Below are 22,504 nucleotides of genomic sequence, written 5' to 3'. Positions count from 1 at the left end.
TGCTCCCTGTGCACTTAATTTCGGGACTCCCTTAATCGCTTACATCTAATCATAATAGCCCACTATGTAAGACAGTGACTTATTTGCCCTTTTCATGAGTTTTATGTTGGTAGGTCTATGGATTTACATTGGATATCATATGGTAATAGGGTGACTAGATAGGTGAAAAATTGGGACAGGGTGGGGGTAATAGGCACCTATATAAGAAAAAGTCCCAAATATTGGGACTGTCCCTGTTAAATTGGGAAATCAGGTCACTCTATATGGTAATTATATAGTATGTAAACACAGTTGGTGTTTTAAGGATCATAACCAGCTGATTTTACAAGTTTCAGTCTTTTAATAGATGGTTGATAAACTAGTAAGAGGGACTCTGTTAGAAAGAACTTACTAGGGAAAATTGTTCCACTCTTAATATTAAGGTTCCACTCTTAATATGTAGTGTTGAATTTTTTATTCAGATCAACAAAGTTGTTAGCCTTTGACAGTTATAGGAATTTTAAAAGTCTTATTGAGATTTTGAAAGTATCATCAGAACGCACATTAAAATCCTTAATCATAAGAGAGAGATGCTTTTAAAAAAGAAAAGGGAGCCTTTTCTGCTGGTTAGAGTAGTCAGGAAATTTGTCTAGATAGTATTCCTGGCTCTGCCATTGCCTTGTTTTGTGACCTTGGACAATTTACTTAACTATGCTACAGTTTTCTCATCTGTGGAAGAATACGGGGGTTTAAAAAAGTGTTATGAGGTACTTTAGAATCTTTGGATGAAAGGATCTGTGTAAATTCAAAATTATCATCATACAAAGCCTGCTTTATAATCTGGAGTGATGAAATGTCCCTCCAAGTAATCGAGAATTGGCAGACCTGGATCTGTACCATTGTGTATTTAGTACTATGAAGAAGTGTGGTTGGGTGATTAATGGAAGTAATGGGCCATAGGGAGGTGACCTATAAGTGGGTTTTACTTAGAAATGACCAGTTTGGTGGTCAGCTCTATGAACTGAGATCTGGGGAAAGCATGACATCTAATACTGAATGTAGTCCAGTTATTAAGAGCTAGGTTTATCTTCCATTTTCTTTCTGAAAGCTGGGGTTGAGATGTATTGAATTAAGGCTTTTGGTCACCTTGTGATCTATATCAACACACCCTTTCAGAAGATTCTGTTTTGTTTCGGTAGATAAATATGGTGAAATAACATCTGCTGATGGCTAGATCTGGTTGGCCTAAGGGGCTGTTGCATATTAAGCAAGCAAAAGTTGCATGCATGTCTGGGGATCTAAATTGCTTGATTTTTCTGTCTAGGGTTTAGAAGGGAGGGAGGAATCAGTCTAATGCTTTCAGCATCCCTAGGTAGCGATAGAATAGCAAGACTTACAAGGGGATCACTATCTCAGGTAAAATCAGTGTATTCCCAGGTCAGTGTATGGAAAGCATTACATTTTTCTTCTGAAGGAAAAAAAACATATTAGGATGACAGGATGAAACCCGAGGGTTGCATTCAGTGTCCTAGATTCAGACTTACTATTACAGTGTATCTCAATCATGTCATGAGATGTGAAAGTTACCCACCATGCCAGTAGATACAAAGCCAAGCTAATAATTGTGTAAAACAAATAATTCTTATATAAATGACTTAACTGCAGCTGAGCTATAATCATGTGCTTACAAAAATCTTTAATATTAAATCAAATTTGCCATATGTTTTACTATGGTTAGTTCTGTACTCTTTAGAGCTGTGAACATGGCATCAACAATAGCTTCTCTTGTCTCTCACTAACTGGTCTTCATTTGCTAGAATTTTAGAGATTATGTGTGCATTATAAATGATGTAATTTAGTAAGGAAAATGGTTATTGTACTTTTCTAAAAATAGAAAAGATCAAAATCTATTTTCCACAATATAAATCAATTTAATTAAAAGGGATAACTAGTTATGGTGTATGCTACAAGAGGGGTTTCTTGATGATTAGCTCTTGTAATATAATCTGATTTAACTTTAAACCGTTAACCTCCAAACCAATTTTAAATATCTTTTGAAATAAACATTATCTGACAAGGTTCTATTAATCATTTTTACTTTATCCAATGGACAGAGAGTACTCTTCTCATCTTACTCCCCTTAGAAGGTTCACAAGTTAAAGCCCTGGTCCCTCAAGTTGTTTCATGTGGGCTGCGGGCATGGAACAACTTGTAGGATTGGGGCCTAAAGTATGGTGAGGCCAAGACAGATAATTTGAACACCAGGAAAATTAATCTTTTCAGGATCCTTCAGATGAGCATTTATTTAAAAAACTGGTTTTAATAGCGTGGTCAAAAATGAAGAAACTTAATGCTACAATACCTGTTGCAATAATATTTTGCCATATTGCTTGTGTGCATTTAATGGAATATACAGCAATGCAAAATACTACTTATGTACGAGGGGGCCATGTTGTAGTTACTGTAGAAACTATACCTTTGCATTTCCTGGTTTAAGTGCATTTGTATTCTCAGGTATTTGTTAACTGTAAGATCAAAATAAATTTTGTTGATAAATAAAGTTGACATATTTTTTGAAGGATAATTTTTTATCCAACGCACATTTGTAATAAAAGACTTGCATGCTGAAAAATAACACAAAATGGACCAAAAATATCCCTAGCACAGGGGTTGGCAACCTTTCAGAAATGGTGTGCCAAGTCTTCATTTAATCACTCTAATTTAAAGTTTTGCGTGCTAGTAATACATTAACGTTTTTAGAAGGTCTCTTTCTATAAGTCTATAATATATAACTAAACTATTGTTGTATGTAAAGTAAATAAGGTTTTTAAAATGTTTAAGAAGCTTCATTTAAAATTAAATTAAAATGCAGAGCCCCTCGGACTGGTGGCCAGGGCCTGGGCAATGTGAGTGCTACTGAAAATCAGTGTGTGTGCCACCGTTGGCATGCGTGCCATAGGTTGCCTACCCCTGCCGTAGCATAAGCAGGTGCAACTCCCTGTTTGTTGCCAGTGGAAATAATATGCACTTATACCCAGGCTAAATTTGAGCCAGTATTGACTAATCCTTCAGGTAGTCATAGGAAAGTTGTGTATGTACCAGATGTCAGTCTGATTCTCCAGGAATTTTGTCTTAAGAAATGACCAGTAGCAGTAAACTACTAAGTGGGGCTAGGGTAGATTATTTAAATCAAGGCTTTTTCTTCATATTTAAATCAATCAGTTTTAATCAGCTTTTCCATTTGTGCTTCAATTATTTTCTACAGCGAGATGTATCCTTATTGATTGATATAACCTTAAAACATGTTGATTTACAATTAATTAGAACCTTTACACTAGGCTTGGTACATGTTTTTGCTACATAGGAAGGTACGCTATAACTATATACATTTGTTTAAGCAGTTACATAGCTTAATATTTTTAGGTTCTTATTAATTGTACATTTTTAATACACCTCTAACCCGATATAACGCGGTCGTCGGGAAACAAAAAATCTCACCATGTTATAGGTGAGACTGCGTTATATTAAACTGGCTTCCCCCCCTCCGTTCCCTGTTCCCTGACCACTCCCCCCAGAGACCCCCATCCCTAATCACCCCCAGGATCCCACCCCCTACCAACCCCCCGTCCCCTAACTGCTCCACCACCAATCCACACCTCCCCCTCCCCGACAGGAACTCACCGGCAGCGGTGGAAAGCAGAGCAGCGCAGCCCCAGTCTGCTGCACTCTGCCAGCTCCCAGCCATAGCACTCCGCTTCCTGCCGTTGGTGAGTGCAGGGAGGTTGGGGAAAGGATGCCCCCCTGCACTCGCCTGCGGTGGGAAGCAGAGTGGCGTGGCCCCAGCCTGCTCCACTTTCCTTGCCCCGGCCCCAGCCGTGTTGCTGGGGGGCAGCTGGTGGAAGGTCCTGCACTCACCTGCCCGGCAGGAAGTGGAGCGCCACGGCTGGGAGCTGGCGGAGTGGAGCTGGCCAGGGCTGGGCTGCTCTGCTTCCCGCTGTCAGTGAGTGCGAGGAGGTTGGGGAAAGGATGCCCCCCGCACTCACCAGTGGCGGGAAGCGGAGCGAGGCGACCCCAGCCCGTTCCACTTTGCCAGCTCCCAGCCATGGTGCTCCACTTCCTGCTGCCGGTGAGTGCTGATAGGTTGGGGAAAGGACACCCCCCGTACTCACCTATGGCGGAAAGCGGAGTGCAGCGGCTGGGAGCTGGCGGAGTGGAGTGGGCTGGGGCCAGGCTGCTCCGCTTCCGCTGCTGCTGGTGAGTGCGGGCTGGATCCCTTCCCCCAAGCTCCCTCCCACGAGTGACACGGCTGGGGCCGGGGGGAGAGAAGCAGAGCGGACTGCTTCTGGCCCCCCGCTAATCTCCCAGGCCACTCTGGGACTGCAGGGTCCCCAAAAGTGCCCTCCCACATCTCCTGCCCCCCAGACCTGGGGATTGGAGGAAGCCCCGACCGCCTCCGAGACCCTCTGCCCCTTATCAAATCCCTGGCCTGGTCCGGCACCCTTAACACGCTGCTCAGAGTAGTGTGTCGAAGGTTTACCGTTTTATATGCGAACCTGCATTATATCGGGTCCCATATTGGGGTAGAGCTGTATGTTAAAAAAATGGTGAATGGTTAGCTTTTTGCTCATGATTTGTGCCAAGCTGCGTTAGGATGGTAGCTGGAATTTAATTTTGACACATTACAGCATATAAAATTTATTTTTATTAAACAAAACAAGGCCTTAAAACAGTACATGATCTATTGTGCCATATTTATAAAGCTCGACCTCAAAAGTTAGATTTTTCTTGTTACTTTGTTTATGTAGAAAAGCAGCCTTTAATTCAGAGTTTGTGACAGAGGCTCATAGATTCAGCATTATAATTTATTTAAATGTTTTAAGATATTATAAGGTTAGGCTTTAACGTATTTTGTATTAAGTTCAAATTTCAGTTTAAACAGGTTTATTATTGAAGAGAAAAAACTTAGAATTTAAATAACAATAAAAATTTGATTTAAATTAAAAAAAATCTGATATTTAAACTTTAAAAAAAAATCATCCATTTTTATCCCTGAGGAGGGTCTTTTTATTTGGGTATAACGTGAAACAATTCTCACATCAGTGATAATTATAAAAATACAGCGGTTAGGTATTAAAAGACATAAGGGTTTGGTAATAGTATTCACATCTTTTGACTTCAACATCAGAGCTTCAGACAAAACACTAGTTACCAAAGCCTTTATTATGTGAGGTTCTTTCAGTGAATAAGGTGCACTTAATCTAGTTTGTAATGTGCCAGGTTTCCATGACACAGAAATTGTCACCCTCCCTTGTTAGCAATATCAGCAAAAAGTCTGATTGAATGAGGCTGAACTCCTTTCTAGAGCTGGTCCTTCCTAGTTGTGAGTGAGATACATCTGGGAAGGGAACTTGCACTACTGTCTGCTGTGCCTCTTGTGGATAAAGGCTCCCTTTCCTACCCTGGAATCATAGTAGGCTGGCACCTGTCCCCACCACTAAATTCACTTACAGAACTGCAGTTCTACAGCATTTAAAAATGTATCAGAATACTGGTGGGATAAATTACTCATGGTTCACTTCAGTTGGGCCTAATCCTAAATCTGTAAGCAAAGCCTCAGGTAAGGGAACTTCTGTTTTTTGGGAATACTTAACTTCAATTTGGAAGCATTACCCGTGGGGCCCACACACCTAGCCTGCATCAAACCTACTCTTTGATGTAGGGAAGACCGACAGATATACCCTCCTTGCACTCCTCACCATGTGAGTTTGTGGCCACACCTGAGCTATAGTAGAGCCCTTGCCTGCACCCCTTGATTTCCCCCAGTATGTCAGTAGCTCTCTTGTGAGTTTTGATACAGAGATCTCCATGGTGTGTGGAGACATTTTATTTTGAGTCTCTGGTTCCCAATCTGTCACAGAAGAAACTTTGCTTGCGCACAGGCATCTCCTCCCCCCTCCCAAAATATGTTGTGAGTACATAAGATACCCTAGTTTGCCGTATATTGGATAGTCCTCTTGCTGAAGTTACAGAATTATCATTATTCACTTATTTAAAGCTTACCTGTTTGTCTTTTTCACCATATTGTTTTATTTGCTCCATCCTACTGCTCCCTTTTTTCTCTGACGATTTCTTTTGTTTATTTCCAAAGTTGTGTTTTGGCATAATTATCTTCACAGTCACCAATGGTTAAATAAGAGTAATTGTAACAGAATACTTTTCCCAGTTATGCTGAGAAAAAACGTTTTTTTCCATTACCTATTAATTTAGGGAAAACTCTCATTTTCTGTCAAAACATCCAAAGTGGCTAGTGTAAACACAGAGTGGCGGCTCATAGTAACAAAACAAATCTATTCATATATTCCAAGGCCAACAAGGATCACTGTGATCATGTGGTCTGACCTCCTGTATAGCACAGACCATAGAACTTCCCTGAAATAATTTCTCTTTGAACTAGAGTATAGCTTCTAGAAAACATCCTTTTTGATTTTAAAATTGCCATGCTGGAGAATCTACCACAACCCTTAGTAAGTTGTTCAAATGTTGTTTTTTACTTACGGTTAAAATTTTACACCTGATCTCCAGTTTGAATTAGTCTGGCTTCAGTGTGCAATATTTGCACCTTGTTATAACTTTATCTGCTTGACTGAAGAGCACATTGTCAAATATTTGTTTCCCATGTAGGTATTTATAGATTGTGATCAAGTTCACAAATTCTCCTAAGGTGTGTTTTCCAATCCTTTAATCAGTCTCATTTATTAAAGCATATATTACTACCCTGGTGTAGAATTCCTCTGAAATTCAAGGTTTAAGACCTGATTCTCCACTTCCTTGCATTTTGAAAACGAAGGTTATAACACTTTATAGGAATTAGTATCTCACAACAAATATGGTGTAGACTACTGTTCTCTTTGTTAGATTTATGAAATGTGTTAATAATAATAATAATACCTCAGCACTTGGACAAATGTGTAAATTTTATTTAAAAAATTACATATTGTCTCAATACCGCCAAAAGACTTCCCGTCTGTTCTGAAAATGTTACTTATTGAGGAACAGATGTGTCTTGCAGTATTCTACGAAGGTTATTTAATCTGTGCTCTGGCAGACCAAGGAGCTCTTTAGGGCATTGACTGACTTTTTTGTTACGTTTGTGTCTAGTGCCTAGCACAATGGAACCTTGGCCTATGACTGAGGCTCCTAGATGTTATCACAATAATAAATGATAAAAGGGTATCGTGGAGCTGAGGCCTCCTCAGTGAGAATGTCTTGCTGCTAACTTCATTTAAATTCAAGAACCCTTACTTTAGGTGCCTCAGACAATTGCATTTGCTCCAGATTCACATAAGGAAATAGGTGGTGTCAAAGATAAGTAAGATACAAATTAGGACTTAATGGGTCAAAATGAGTTTTATATTTCATCTAGAATCAGATTTTGGAGCATAGGTGTATGAGAAATCCCGTTTAACTATGCAGCTGAACTATCCCTAGTTTCCATGTGGTCTTAAGGCATAGATATTTTTAGATTACAATGCAGTATTCCAATTTAAGGTGACACATCCATGGATAACTATGGCAGTATTAATATTCTAACGAAAAGGCCACAGCCTTTTCGCCAAGTTTACAAGATATACAATCTTTGCAAAGTGAGCATGTGAGACATCCAGATTTCAAGTCTGTGTAACAAATAGATTTAACCTGACAAATGGGTCCCCAGTGTGATTTCTGTCTTTTCTGGTTGCTTGCAGCCCCCTATAATCATCTGTCTTTATCAGTAATATAAAGACTGGTTGCTTTCAAGATAGTTTGAATCAGAGCACTTAGAAAACTCTCAGAACTGGTCAAACACCAACAAAGTGGTTTGAATTTCTTTATCTTCATCTTTCAGACATTGGATCATGTTATACCTTTCTTTGCTAGACTGAAGAGCCCATTATCAAATATTTGTTCCCCATGTAGATACGCATAAACTGCAATCAAATCATCCCTTAACCTTCTCTTTGTTAATCTAAGTAGATTGAGCTCCTTGAGTCTATCACTATGACAGGTTTTCTAATCATTTATTCATTCTCATGGTTCTTATCTGAACCCATTCCAATTTATGAATATTCTGTTTTAATTGGTATCACCAGCACTGGATGTAGTATTCCAGCCGTGGTCACAACAGTGCCAAATACAGAGGTAAAATATACCGTCTACTCTTAGTCAAGATTTCCCTATTTATGTCTAGTGATCACAGGCACTGACTTCTGCTCGTGCTGGTGGGTTCTCAACTCCCCTCTGTCCCCTGCCCTGCCTCCACACCTGCCCTGCCCCCATTCCAACCCTTTATCCAAAGTCCCAACTCCACCCCCTTCCCTGAGCACACCCTGTTCCTGCTCCTTCCCTGTCTTTCCCAGAGCTTGCTATGCTGCCAAACAGCTGTTTGGCGGTGGTAAGTGCTGGGAGGTAGGCGGAGGAGCGGGGGTGTGGCGTGCTCAGGGGAGGAAATGAGGTGGGGTGGGGACGGGAGCTTGGCTGCCGATGGGTGCAGAGCACCCACTAATTTTTCCCTATGGGTGCTCCAGCCCTTGAGCACCCATAGAGTTGGTGCCTATGCTAGGGATCACATGCCCTCCAAATCTTTTTCAGAGTCACTGCTTCACAAAGGAGTCCCCCATCCTAAAAGTATGGCCTACATCAGGGGTTGGCAACCTTTCTGAAATCATGTGCCGAATCTTCATTTATTCACTCTAATTTAAGGTTTTGCATGCCAGTAATACATTTTAACATTTTTAGAAGATCTCTTGCTATAAGTCTATAATATGTAACTAAACTATTGTTGTTTGTAAAGTAAATAAAGTTTTTAAAATGTTTAAGAAGCTTCATTTAAAATTGAATTAAAATGGTGGCCAGGGCCTGGGCAGTGTGAGTGCCACTGAAAATCAGCTCGCATGCCGCAGGTTGCCTACCCCGGCCTACATTCTTTGTTCCTAGATGTTTACTTTTAGCTATATTAAAATACATATTGTGTGCTTGCACTTAGCTTACTGGGTGATCCAGATAGCTCTGTCAGCCTGTCCTGTTCATTGTCTACCACTCCCCTATTTTTTGTCATTTGCAACCTTTATCAGTGATGATTTTATGTTTTCATCTAAGGTATTGCTAAAAATGTTAAATAGCATAGGGCTAAGAATTGATCTTTGTGGAATTCCACAAGAAACAGACCTGCTCACTGTTCATTTCCTGTTTACACTGACATTTTGAGACCTATTGGTTAGCCAGCTTTTAATCCAATTAATGTATGCCATGTTAAGTTTGTTGTCTTTTTTTTTTTTTTAAATGTCATGAGTACCAATTCAAACACCTTACAGAAATCAAAGTACATGCAATGGGGGGGGGGGGGGGAAACTACATTCACACAGAGCTAAGGTTGCTTAGTGATGTGTTTATTTCCTTACAGAATGTTGAATTGAGCCAAGCTCAGACTTGTGAAAATCAAGAAATGCAGCAGTGCCCCCAATACACACCATTAATATGCATACCTTTACTCTGCCAACCCCAGAGTTGCTGAAATGTACAAGCCGTTTCCCTCCATTTACAGCCCATTCACTGTCATCCACAGGCTTTGGGACATGTTAAAGCACAAAAAGGGCATGGGGGGGGCGAGGTTGCTCAGAGCACTTTTCCTCTCTCCTCTTTGACCAGTACCCCAATATGCATATATCATGCTGGCCCTTGGCAGTATAAGATTGAAGAGGTTACAGAATGGCCCTGATCACTAGGATCCTATGCCACCGTTTCTTGGGTGCGTTCTAGGATGCGGTGGCCTTGGGAGCAAGTGTCAGCTCCTCGGCCATTGGAGTCTGCTCCTCACCACCTGTTGCCAGTATGGCATACTAGTTCTTTGACCTGCATGGGAGGGTGGAACTTCATCTCCAAAAAACAGTGAGGTGTCAGAGCTTGTGGTGTTTCTATGCCTTAGAGTACACATTTTTTCGGTCAGTTGTGAGCTCTCCAGTTTCCTGATTGATGTTTTTCCAATAGTTATTAATCATTTTTATATTGTCATTGTAGAAATTCAGATGCTCTGCAAAAACAGAGAAAACTGTAACAGTTCCTGAACACAAGTCTCTGATGCTGTCCAAATCTGGTCTCATAGATTGGATGAGGTCTACACCTGGAACAAGGCATAGATCATTCTAACTGAGTGACTCACCACTAGTATTTACACTAGATCACAACCTCTTAAATCACTGGTTAGATGTTTCAGAGTATGCAAAATGTGATGCAATTGCAGGCCACTTCAAGTCACCCAGATCAGCCTGTAGTCAGCAATCCCCATGTCATGATGTACTCCTTGCTCTCCCACAAACTTCTGCAACCTCATGATCTGGAGATCATCCAGAATCCATACATTGGCAACTCAGGTTTTCTTTCCCATCAGCGGTCAAAGTACCTGCACTTTCAGTTCCAAACCTCTGTCTTATGTGTTTGGAAACACCATGTTAATCTGCCCTGAGATCAGGAAGTACCACTCCCCCTGCCCCCACAAACACCCCCAGGAGCTAATAAAATACAAATGTTCTCAACTAATCCAAGACTTGCCTACCACCTGTCCTCATTTTTTGCTGCCTCCAAAGCTGCAACCCATCCCCTCTCTCTGTCTCCCCCACCCTCTCTACACAAAGTCCTGTCTACATCACCTCCCCACCCAGCATAACAAACGTTTTGGTTAGGCTGGCTGCTGATTATTCTGCTATAGAAATGGGGTAAAAATTGGTACCTTTCAGTTTAACAGAACATGGCAGTAGAAGTAAACCAGTTTCTTTGAGGAGACTGTGATTTGGGGAATATTGGGTTACTGACTCTACCTCATGCACTTATAATGCACATCAAATTTAAAAGCAAGTGTGCTTACAAGAATTGAGCTTTAAAGCATATTAAATGGTTGGAATGGAAACCCTCTAGCTGTTCTTTTGTATTGGTGCATGTGCACCTATAAAAAACCTATATTTTCTTAAATACCGTTCTCAGTTTGGGTCCTCCAAAGATTTAGTGGGTGCCATGCACTACTTGAGTAAAACTTGACGATTGAGACCTTTTTGACCAACATCAGTAGTTTGATTAATAGTGCTGAGCAAAAAAACCACACACACAAACCCTTGAAACTTTTTGAAAAATGGCAATTTTTTTAAAAGAAATATCTCCATATCCCAAGCTTAAATGATTCCAAATTTGGTTTACTAACCTTACTCTGAACGCTTCTGAGGCAGACCAAATTTCAAAGGAATCTGACTAAGCAGGTCGATTTTAGAAGTCTTAGGAAGGTCAACATTTAAATATAAGTCATGGTGCAACCTTCAGTATGATGGTCCTAAAGTGCCACTATAGTTACATCAGCACTTATTACCTTTATCAGCTAAGCCTGTAGTCTCATCAAAAAATATATTAAATTAGTTTCATGGGATCAATACTTCCAAAAACCCATGTTAATTGGCTTTAATTATATTATCCACCTTTAGTTGAGTTGTGTCAGCCCTTCTGTTGTGTCCAGGATCAATGTCTGACTGACTGGCCTGTAATTACCTGGATCATACCATTTACCAATTTTAAATATTGGCATTTACTTTAGCTTTCTTCCTGTCTTTTGGAATGTCCCCGTGTACCAAGACTTATTGAAAATCAACATTAATGGTCCAGCAACCTCTTTTAAAACACCTAGAATCATAGAAATATAGGACTGGAAGGGACATTGAGAGGTCTTCAAGTCCAGTCCCCTGTACTGTGGCAGGACGAAGTTTGTCCATCCTGTTCTTAAAAACCTCCCATTATGGGGATTCCACAAACTCTCTTGGAATCCAATTCCAGAACTTAACTGTAGTTAGAAAGTTTTTCCTAGTATCTAACCTGAGTCTGTTACTGCAGATTAAGCCCATTACTACTTGTCCTACCTTCAGTGGACATGGAAAACAATTGATCACCATCCTTTTTATAACAGTCCTTAATATATTTGAGGATTATCAGGCCCCCCTCTCCCCCCCGCTTTCCCCATAGTCGTCCTTTATCTAGATTCAACATATATTTTTTTTAAACCTGTCCTTGTAGGTCAGAATCCTGTGGCACCTTATAGACTAACAGACGTTTTGGAGCATGGGCTTTCGTGGGTGAATACCCACTTCTTCAGATGCATGTATTCACCCACGAAAGCTCATGCTCCAAAACTTCTGTTAGTCTATAAGGTGCCACAGGATTCTTTGCTGTTTTTACAGATCCAGACTAACACGGCTACCCCTCTGATACTTGTAGGTCAGATTTTCTAATTGTTGCTCTCCTCTGTACACTTTCCAGGTTGTCCACATCTTTCCTAAAGTGTGGTGCCCAGAATTGGACACAGTCCTCCAGCTGAGGCCTCACTAGTGCTGAATACAGCAGGACAACTGCTTCCTGTGTTTTACATACAATACTCCTGTTAATAGACTGCGGAATGATCATCTTTTTTACACTGCATCACGTTGTTGGCTTATATTCAGTTTGTGATCCACTATAACTCCCAGATCCTTTTCAACTGTACTACCACCTACATAGTTTTCCCCTGTTTTGTGCATTTGATTTTTCCTTCCTAAGTGAAGTACTTTTTACTTGTCTTTGTTGAATTTCATCTTGTTGAATTCAGACCAATTCTCCAGTTTGTTGGCGTTCTTTGAATTCTGATCCTCCCCTCCAAAGTGCTTGGTGTCATCTGCAGATTTTATAAGCATGCTGTCCACTCCATTATTTAAGTCATTAATGAAAATATTGAATAGTACCAGACCCAGGACAGACTCCTTTGGGATCCCACTAAATAGGCCCTCCCAGTTTGACAGTGAACCATTAACTACTCTTTGAGTGTAGTATTTCAACCAGTTATGCACCCACCTTATAGTAGTTTCATCAAGACCACATTTCTCTAGTTTGCTTATGAGAATGTTGTGTAGAACTGTGTCGAAAGCCGTACTAAAATGAAGATGTCACATCTACTGCTTTCTTCTCTTGCAGGGATTTATCAAAGATGTCCATGAGGATTCACTCACAGTTGTATTTGAAAACAAGTAAGTATTCTATAGGAAAACAACCCCAGGGGTTAAAACTGTTTTAATTTTATTCTTCTCTTCACCATTCAGATTGTGAGTAATTGGTTCATACTGGAAAGATCAGTTTCTAGAACATGTGATATTTAAGGCTCCTTCCACAGTTACTAGCATAGTCCCAGATTTTTCCCTTAGTTTAACTGCCTTTCCAACACTAGAAGATTTAGTATACCAAGTTCATTCTGATCATTAACTTTTACTTTCTTGGGACTCTTATCAGGGTTATCTTTAGGAAGTCTTCACTTTCCCTATATGACTCTGCTACTCCCTGTCATTTTAGCAGTATTTTTGTCACCCAATACCCATGTGTTCTTCTTTCAGCCAGGTTCAACTACAGTTTCATTGAACAGATTGGAGATTTTTGGAGTGTATTAGAACCACATTGTAAGCTCATATCGTAATTTTTGGAAGGATTTTATATATTATCTTCTTCACGTATTTGCCTTTGTGGATCCCTACTTCATGTGCATCTGTGCCTCATGTACGCAGGATTGGAATCTTGTTACAGGAGTGTCTGTTGGGACCATGCCTGTGCCATGCATAGCCTTGTTCCCTCCTCCTGCCACCTCAGGGCACAACCATCCCTCAGTTTTCTCGTATTACCTGTGAAAGCAGGACAGAACCAGTGATGGGATAAGAGGAAAGATCATCTCATAGATCAGCATCTGGTTAAAATACTCCTAACAAAGGGTAGGAATACATGGTCCTTTTTCCCAGTGAAGAGAGGGAATAGCAGGGTCCCCAGGGATTTGTACTGGGACCATTGGTGGTCAACATATTTAAAGTAATCTGGAAAAAGTGGTAAACAGTGATGTGGCAAAATTTGCAGATGATACAAAATTACTGAAGATAGCTAAATCCAAAGGAGACTGCAAAGAGTTACCAAGGGATCTCACAAAATTGGGTGGGCAACAAAATGGAGTATGAAATTGTATTGATAAATGCAAAGTAATGCATATTGGAAAACATAATCCCAAGTACGCATTCAGAATGATGGTGTGTGAATTAGCTGCTACCAGTCAAGAAAGATCTCGGAGTCATTGCGAATAGTTCTCTGAAAACATCTGCTCAATATGTAGCATCAGTCAAAAAAGCTAACAGTTTTAGGAACCATTAGGAAAGGACTAGATGATACAACAGAAAATATCATAATGCCATTATATAAAGCCATAGCATGCCCATACCTTGAATGCTGCTTGCAGTTCCAGTTGCCTCATCTCAAAAAAGATATATTAGAATTGGAAAAGATACAGAGAAGAGCAATAAAAATAATTAGAGGTATGTAAAAACTTCCATATGAGGAGAGATTAAAAATACAGAGACTGTTCAGCTTGGAAAAGAGATGATGGTGGGGGAAGATATGATAGAAGTTTATAAAATCATGACTGGTGTGAAGAAAGTGAATAAGGAAATGATGTTATCCCCTTCACATGACACAAGGACCAGGGGTCACTTCTCATTTTATTGATCGACAACAGGTTTAAAACCAACATGAGGAAGTGGTTCTTCAAACAATACGCAGTCAATCTGTGGAACTCATTGCTGGGGATGTTGTGAAGGCCCAAAGTATAGCAGTGTTCAAAAAAGAATTAGATAAGTTCAGGGAGGATAGATCCATCAATGGGTATTAGCTACGATAGTCAGGAATGCAACCCCGTGCTCTGGGTGTTCCTAAGCCTCTAATTGCCAGATGCTGAGACTGGACAACAGGATGGATCACTTGATAATTACCAGGCTCTTTTCATTCCCTCTGGGGCACCTGGCATTGACCATGTCAGAAGACAGGGTACTAGGCTAGATGGACCATTGATTTGACCCACTGTGGCCATTCTTGTGTTCTTCTGTCTTTCGCTTGCTCATAGAATTTCCTTAGTTTAGCTTAGATCAGTCAGGAATTGATTCCTTACTAAAATTTTCTCCTCTTTCCTTTTATTTCCAAAAATCTGTGTCTTTATGAATTCTGTTTGGTGCCTCTTTCCACTGCTGCCTGTAATGACTGATCCAAAGCCATCAGGTTTTAAGCTCTTCCCATCTTATGACCATCAGATTCCCCTCACAGATGGCCGCAGCTGCTGTTTGTCACGCCTTGTACTTGGTTGTTGCTCAGTCTGGTGATTGTTTTCCAAAAGGATAAGAAAATCTAGGGGCATGTGTGTGAAATCTTCCAGAGCTATCAATGAAGAGAACCTCAGATCCTGAAGATCAAAGTTGGAGCTCCAGGACAGGACTGTTCACAAAGACCCAGTCTATCAGTGCTCCTTTCACTAGGGAAATGACATCCAAGATAGGTACCAGTAAGGGATTGGCACTAGCAGGGGAAGAGCCTCTGCTTCCAAAAACTACTTTCTCATCAACAGCATTCCTAGTACTACCATCTCCCCAAAGATCAGCACCAGTTGAGATGTTTTCTTCCTCTTCCAAGCATATCATTTCTGCACCTTCCAGATGGAGACCGTCACCTCCTCTCAAGCCAAAGACACTAATTTCAGAGTGATGACTTGCCCATTGTAAGCCTAATCACTGTGGCCTAATCAGTTATGTAATGCCTTGCTTGTATTGCGTATACTAGGGATCCTGTCTAGAACCTTTGGACCAGATCGCTCACGTAAACGCAGATTGTTTTTCTGCAACAGTGACCTCAAGGCCATTTATACAAGCCATACCTGCTGCCATGCCTGGATGGAGACAAAGAAGAACAAGAGGAAAAAAACAGGTCTGGAACAACTGAACCAATGTTCTGCAGCCACTCCCAAAGACCTGTCATCTGCGTCCCCTGATGAGACGGTCTCCCTGCCAATTCCAGCACCTGATGACCTTCAGGCCTTTCAGGAATTACTCTCAGCTAATATGTGAGAAACTGAGGCATCAATAATCAAAGAAGAGGCCCATTAGATATTCAATATTTTGTACTCCTTTCTCTTGGCAGGATAGCATTGCCCACAAATGAGAGCCTCCTAGAGCCAGCTAAAAGTCTATGGTAGGCCACTGCTACCACTGCCCTTACAGAAAACAGAGAAGTGAAAACAATATAAAGTGCCATAAAGAGGCTTCTAACGATTTTATAGTCTTCCAATACCAGGGATACCAGTAGTCTCTGCAGCCTGAGAGAAAGCTAGGTAACTGAGTCCAATGAGAGCATCTCTCAAGGATAAGGATTTCAAAAGGCTTGTTTTCTTTGAGAGGAAAGCGTTTTCTCTTTTCTTTCTTCAGTTACATATAGTGAATTGCCATGTGTAATTTGCAAAGTATGAATTTCTGACATGTTACACAGTATCCTCCTTTCTTCTTCGAGTGCGGTCTTTGTGGGTGCTCCACTTCAGGTGTCGATGCTTCCTGGCAGCGTCGATTGGAGATTTATGGCAGCAGTGTCCACACCGGTGGTGTGTGTGCAGGAGGTGTCTTGCAGTGCCTTTGGTACCACGTCTAATGCACGCATGACCTGAGCCCTCCAATTCCTTCTCAACCATCCTCGGTGAAGACGGGGCTCGGGAGCAGTGTTTGTTACTCTCACCAAACCTTTTAAAAGATAGCAGTTTATATAGTTAGTCTTTTATAAGTTATAGTTAGTGTTAATGATAGTTTTAAGGAAAAAAAAGTTTACTTTCCCAAGTTACCTCCCTGCACTGAGGTCGGTTAACCATCAGAGATGCCTGGGTCCCCAGGCTTTAAGTGATGCAGCGGTTGCTGCGTAGCAGTGCCCATATCAGACAGACACTCTTTGTGTGTCCAGTGTCTTGGGGAGATGCCAATGGCACAGATATCAGAACTGCCACAATTTACTGCAACAATGAGACTTGGCTGTGTCATTGGCACTGCAGTCTCCACTGCTCAGTACTGAGGGCTCTCCTGTAAGTTGTGGAGGAGATCCTCATACTTCCCATGGCATGGTACGCTCTTCCACTGATGATGATGATATGCAGGAACCATGCACTTTCTTGCCACACCACTCATCACCAAAAGACCCACGACCAGTCTGAAGCCAGATGGGTCCTAAATACCCTCATAACCAGCTGACCCAACCATAGTATGGACCACTGTGGAGGTATCCACCGATGATCTTTCCAAAGCAATGGGCACATTGGGAACCCCGAGCAACTTTCCAGTCCCCCAATACAGGCCACCCATGGCTCATAAAGGCAAGCTGAGGTCTAATCCCACATCTCCCACCCTGCAACCAATGGAGGCTCAGGATGTTGGGGACAACACAGAATCAGTCACTGATCAGGAAGCGACATCTCCTGCTCACAATTCTTCCTCCTCCCCAGATGAGGCAATCATGTCACTGCCACCATCCCCAGTGGATGACTTCACAGTTCCAAGAACTGTTTAAGTGGGTTGCCTAAAGCCAGGACGTCCCATTGGAGGAAGTGCAGACAAACCAGAACAAGCTGATACAAATCTTACAACTTGCATCTACTTCCAGAATTACTTTGCCCATCAATGATGTGATCTTAGAATCAGCAGAGACAGTCTGGCAGACACCGGGCTCAATTCTTCTGGCATGCAAAAGGGCAGATAGAAAGTATTATGTCCCCGCCAAAGGGGCGGACTTCCTCTTCTCACACCCGCCCCCCAACTTCTTGGTGGTAGATGCCACTAATCAAAGCTGCAAACAACAACAGTTTAGATCAACCCCACAATATAAAAACGACAAAAGACTCAACCTCTTTGGATGAAAAACTTACTCCTCGGCGACATTACAATTCCAAGTCACAAACTATTCGGCCTTGCTGGCTAAATATGATTGTGATAATTATGGGAAATTCAGCTTGTTCACAGCAGAGCTCCCCGAGGAGAAACAATCTCAATTCCAGGCCATTATAAACAATGGTCAACTCATAGCTAAAACAGCCCTCCAAGTGTCTTTGGATGTGGTGGACTTGGCAGCCAGAACCATGGCTATGGCCGTGGTCATGCGACGGACATCCTGGTTACAATCCTCTGGCAAACCTAGAGAACTCCAAACCAAGGTAGAGGACCTACCTTTTGACTGAAAGAAGCTCTTTTCGAAGAAGACAGCTGAAGTGTTCCGCTCAGTGAAGGTTTCTTGAGCCACTCTTCGCACTTTGGGGAACTACACTCCACCTGCAAAGGAACAGGGATTCCTCTCCAACCAATAGCGACAGTACAAGAACCAAGGACAATGCCAACGGTCACAGCGACAGAGAGCACCTCAAGCTCAACCATCAACTTCTCAATTGGCTCCACCCAAGCCACAATTTTGAAGTTTTGGTTGAGAGTCTGGACGACCTCCCTCACCAGGCAGCACTTTCACCTGATTTATCTTCATGCTTTGTGCAGTCTTCACCCATTCTACCACATCTGGGCATCAATAACAATAGACCAATGGAAGTTAGAGATTTGTATGATTGGGATATACCATTCCCTTTACCTCCTGACCACCTACCCTGCCTCTCTCCCTGTCCCTCTTCAGGAACCCTTCTCATCAGCATCTGGTAGGACAAGAAGTTGATCATCTTCTACCACTAGATGCTGTGAAATGAGTATCTTTGCAATATACGGTGAAGGATTCTCCTTCTTTAGCCAGAAGGAAAATGGGGAATGGAGCCCTTTCTCGAATTTCAGGAAACTCAACACATTTGTATGCACTCAAAAGTTCAAAATGATGACACTGGGCATGATACTTCCAGTGCTGCAAGAAAGAGACTGGTTTTCAGCCCTCGACCTCCAAGATGCTTATTTTCATATTATTATACATCCCGCTTACAGGAAATTCCTGCATTTCACGGTACGACACAAACACTTCCAGAACATAGTACTAACTTTTGGCCTATCCACCAAACCAAGAGTTTTCTCCAAAACCCTGGGAGTATTAGAGGCACATCTGCGCAAACAGAGAATAATGATTTTTCCTTGTCTGGACAATTGCCTTCTCAAAGGCCCAATTCAACAGGAAGCACTGGACTCAATCCAGGCGATGATCATGCTATTCAGGGATCTTGGACTACAGATGAACAAATGAAAATACACTCTAGTCTCTGTCCAACAACTGGACTTCATTCGGGCACATCTCGAAACCATAGAAGCTAAAGCATCCCTTCCCCTGAACAGATTCACAACTCTGACAAACCTTATTTTAGAGGTAAGATTCAGCCCTCAAATACTCGTACTGCCCTGCAACTGCTAGGACACATGGCAGCCACAACGTTTGTGGTACGACATGCAAGATTACATATGCCTGTGTGTAGGGCTGGCTGAGCTTGGTATACATACGCAGCAAGCACAGCCTGCACAAACGACTTGCAATACCACCCAGTGTCCTAGACTATCTACACTGGTGGACAAGACCAGAAAATGTATGCCTGAGCCCCCTTCAGTAGTAATCATAACACCTTATTCATATGCACCTGCGCATGGGTTCAAGACAAATGATCTCCTGCGGAGACTCAGTTACTCATCAGTCTGCTAGAACTATGCCTAGTTCGCAGCGCCTGCAGACACTTCCTACTGCACATGAAGCATGAATCCATTCGAATCCTGATCGACAACGTTGCCTGCACATTTTACATCATTCGGGAAGGGAACTTGATCTCACTGTGCACTGAAGCCATGAAACTGTGGAACTGGTGCATACGCTGCAAATTAAACATTTTGGCCTTCTACCTTCCCAGCTGTCAGAACGCGACGGTGGACATGCTAAGCAGGTACTTCTCTCAAGACCATGAATGGGAAATGAATGGGAGAGTTTTGCTCTCCATTTTCCGCCAGTGGGGCACTTCTCTCATTGACTTGTTTGCATCCCCAGCGAACAGCAAATGTGCAATGTTCTGCTCGAGAGCGAGGATGGGACCCCTGTCACTGGGGAACGCCTTTCTCATCACAGGGGATGCACACCTTGTGTACGTTTTCCCCCCCGATTCCAGTGATATCACGCGATACGCAAGATACAAACAGACAAGGCAAAGGTTATCCTCATAGTCCCAACATGGCCACACAAGCATGGTACAACCTTACCTGATGCGCATGGCGATATGCATCTCTTGAGCTCTCCTTGGTTGTCTGGACATGCCGTCTCAGAACAAAGGTCATGCTCTACAAATCCGGAGAAACTCCACCTACAAGCGTGGCTCCTACATGGTTCCGTCATGGCGAACTAGCCTGCTTGGAAAAAGTTAAACAGTTGTTACTAAACAGGAGGAAAATGACCACACGCAATACTTACTTTCAAAAATGGAAGAGAATTCTCCTCCTGGTGTCAAGAAAAACACTCAACAGCCTCCACAGCACTGCTCCCATTAGTATTGGAATACCTACTGGAGCTGAAATGCTCGGGTTTAGCAACAAGCTTAATCAAAGTCCATCTTGCGGCCGTTACTGCGTTCCATCATGAGATTGATGGGAACTTGATCTTCGCATGCCCTGTTACTAAACACTTCCTCTCAAGTCTCCAGAACATTTACCCAGAAGTTCACCAACCTACCCCGGCCTGGGACCTGAATCTGGTGTTGAAATGCCTCACCAGACTGCCATTTTAACCCTTAGCCACCTGTTCCCTGCTGCAATTATCCACGAAAGTGGCCTTCTGATCACCATTACTTCTGCCAGACAGGTGAGTGAGATTGGGGCGCTTATGGCCGATCCTCCCTACACAATGTTCTTCAAAGATAAGGTCACGCTATGCCCACATTCAAAATTTCTACCAACCAATCCATCTTCCGATGTTCTATCTCAAGCTTCATGAGACTCCAACAGAGACCGTCTTGCACACTTACATCTGGCAGGCTGTTAGCATTTTACCTGGAAAAGACCAAACCATTCTGGAAATTTCTTAGCCTTTTGTTGCGCAATATTCACTCAAAGATTGATTAGATGAATCTCCATATGCATTCAACAGTGCTATCGTATTTGGAGAACACTTTCTCCCATGCACATCAGAGCACATTCCACAATGCTTCAATAGTGTTGCTCAAAAATGTTCTGATAGAGGTTTGTAGCGTGGCCACTTAGGCCTCGCTGTCTACACATTCACCGAGTACTATGCAGTCACTCAAGGTTCCAAGGCTGAAGCTATAGTTGGCTTTTTCCTAAATTCCAACCTAAACTTCCCTGGCTGCAGTTTAAGCCCATTGCTTCCTGTTCTGTCCTTAGAGGCTAAGATGAGCAAGTTCTCTCCCTCCTCCTTATGACACCCTTTTAGATACCTGAAAACTACTATCATGTCCCGTCTCAATCTTCTCCTTTCCTAACTAAACAAACCCAATTCTTGCAGCCTTCCTTCGTAGGTCATGTTCTCTAGACCTTTAAATCATTCTTGTCGCTCTTCTCTGGACCCTCTCCAATTTCTCCACATCTTTCTTGAAATGCAATACCCAGAACTGGACACAATACTCCAGTTGAGGCCTAACTAGCGCAGAGTAGAGCGGAAGAATGGCTTCTTGTGTCTTGCTCACAACACACCTGTTAATGCATCCCAGAATCATGTTAGCTCTTTTTGCAACAGCATCACACTGTTGACTCATATTTAGCTTGTGGTCCACTCTAACCCCTAGATCCCTTTCTGCCTTACTCCTTCCTAGACAGTCTCTTCCCATTCTGTATGTGGGAAACTGATTGTTCCTTCCTAAGTGGAGCACTTTGCATTTGTCTTTATTAAACTTCATCCTGTTTATCTCAGACGATTTCTCCAATTTTTCCAGATCATTTTGAATTATGACCCTGTCCTCCAAAGCAGTTGCAATCCCTCCCAGTTTGGTATCATCTGCAAACTTAATAAGCGTACTTTCTATGCCAATATCTAAGTCGTTGATGAAGATATTGAACAGAGCTGGTCCCAGAACAGACCCCTGCGGAACTCCACTTGTTATACCTTTCCAGCAGGATTGGGAACCATTAATAACTACTCTCTGAGTACAGTTATCGAGCCAGTTATGCACCCACCTTATAGTAGCCCCATCCAAGTTGTATTTGCCTAGCTTATTGATAAGAATAAATGTCTTACGAAAGTCTAGGTATACCCCATCCACCGTTTCTCCTTTATCCACAAGACTCGTTATCCTATCAAAGAAAGCTATCAGATTGGTTTGACATGATTTGTTCTTTACAAATTCATGCTGGCTATTGCTTATCACCTTACCACCTTCCAAGTGTTTGCAGATGATTTCCTTAATTACTTGCTCCATTATCTTCCCTGGCACAGAAGTTAAACTAATTGGTCTGTAGTTTCCTGGGTTTTTATTTCCCTTTTTATAGATGGGCACTATATTTGCCCTTTTCCGGTCTTCTGGAATCTCTCCTCTCTCCCATGATTTTCCAAAGCCATGATCTCCTAGACACACACTTCCATATTGCAGTCCATCCAGTCCACAGGAAGTATCTATGATTCTCTAGAGGGACCTAATCACTAGCAATACAAAGTTCTATCATTTTGGCCCCTCCACAGGATTGAGAATTTTCACAAA

At 42.0% G+C, this 22,504-nt stretch overlaps 1 protein-coding gene across 4 annotated transcripts in view; it reads left to right on the top strand.

Annotated features, from left to right (window-relative positions):
* The window catches only part of FXR1 (FMR1 autosomal homolog 1), a 70,301-nt gene that overhangs the window by 1,008 nt on the left and 46,789 nt on the right, over nt 1-22,504 (top strand). For all 4 annotated transcript variants that reach the window (XM_030575176.1, XM_030575174.1, XM_030575175.1 and 1 more), the window contains exon 2: nt 12,994-13,046. In XM_030575176.1, coding sequence (XP_030431036.1) covers nt 12,994-13,046 — 53 coding nt within the window. The remainder of the gene's footprint in view (nt 1-12,993; nt 13,047-22,504) is intronic.

The sequence above is a fragment of the Gopherus evgoodei genome, chromosome 9 (assembly GCF_007399415.2).
Source record: "Gopherus evgoodei ecotype Sinaloan lineage chromosome 9, rGopEvg1_v1.p, whole genome shotgun sequence".
Classification (NCBI taxonomy): domain Eukaryota; kingdom Metazoa; phylum Chordata; order Testudines; family Testudinidae; genus Gopherus; species Gopherus evgoodei.
This window is presented reverse-complemented; position numbering and strand designations above follow the sequence as displayed.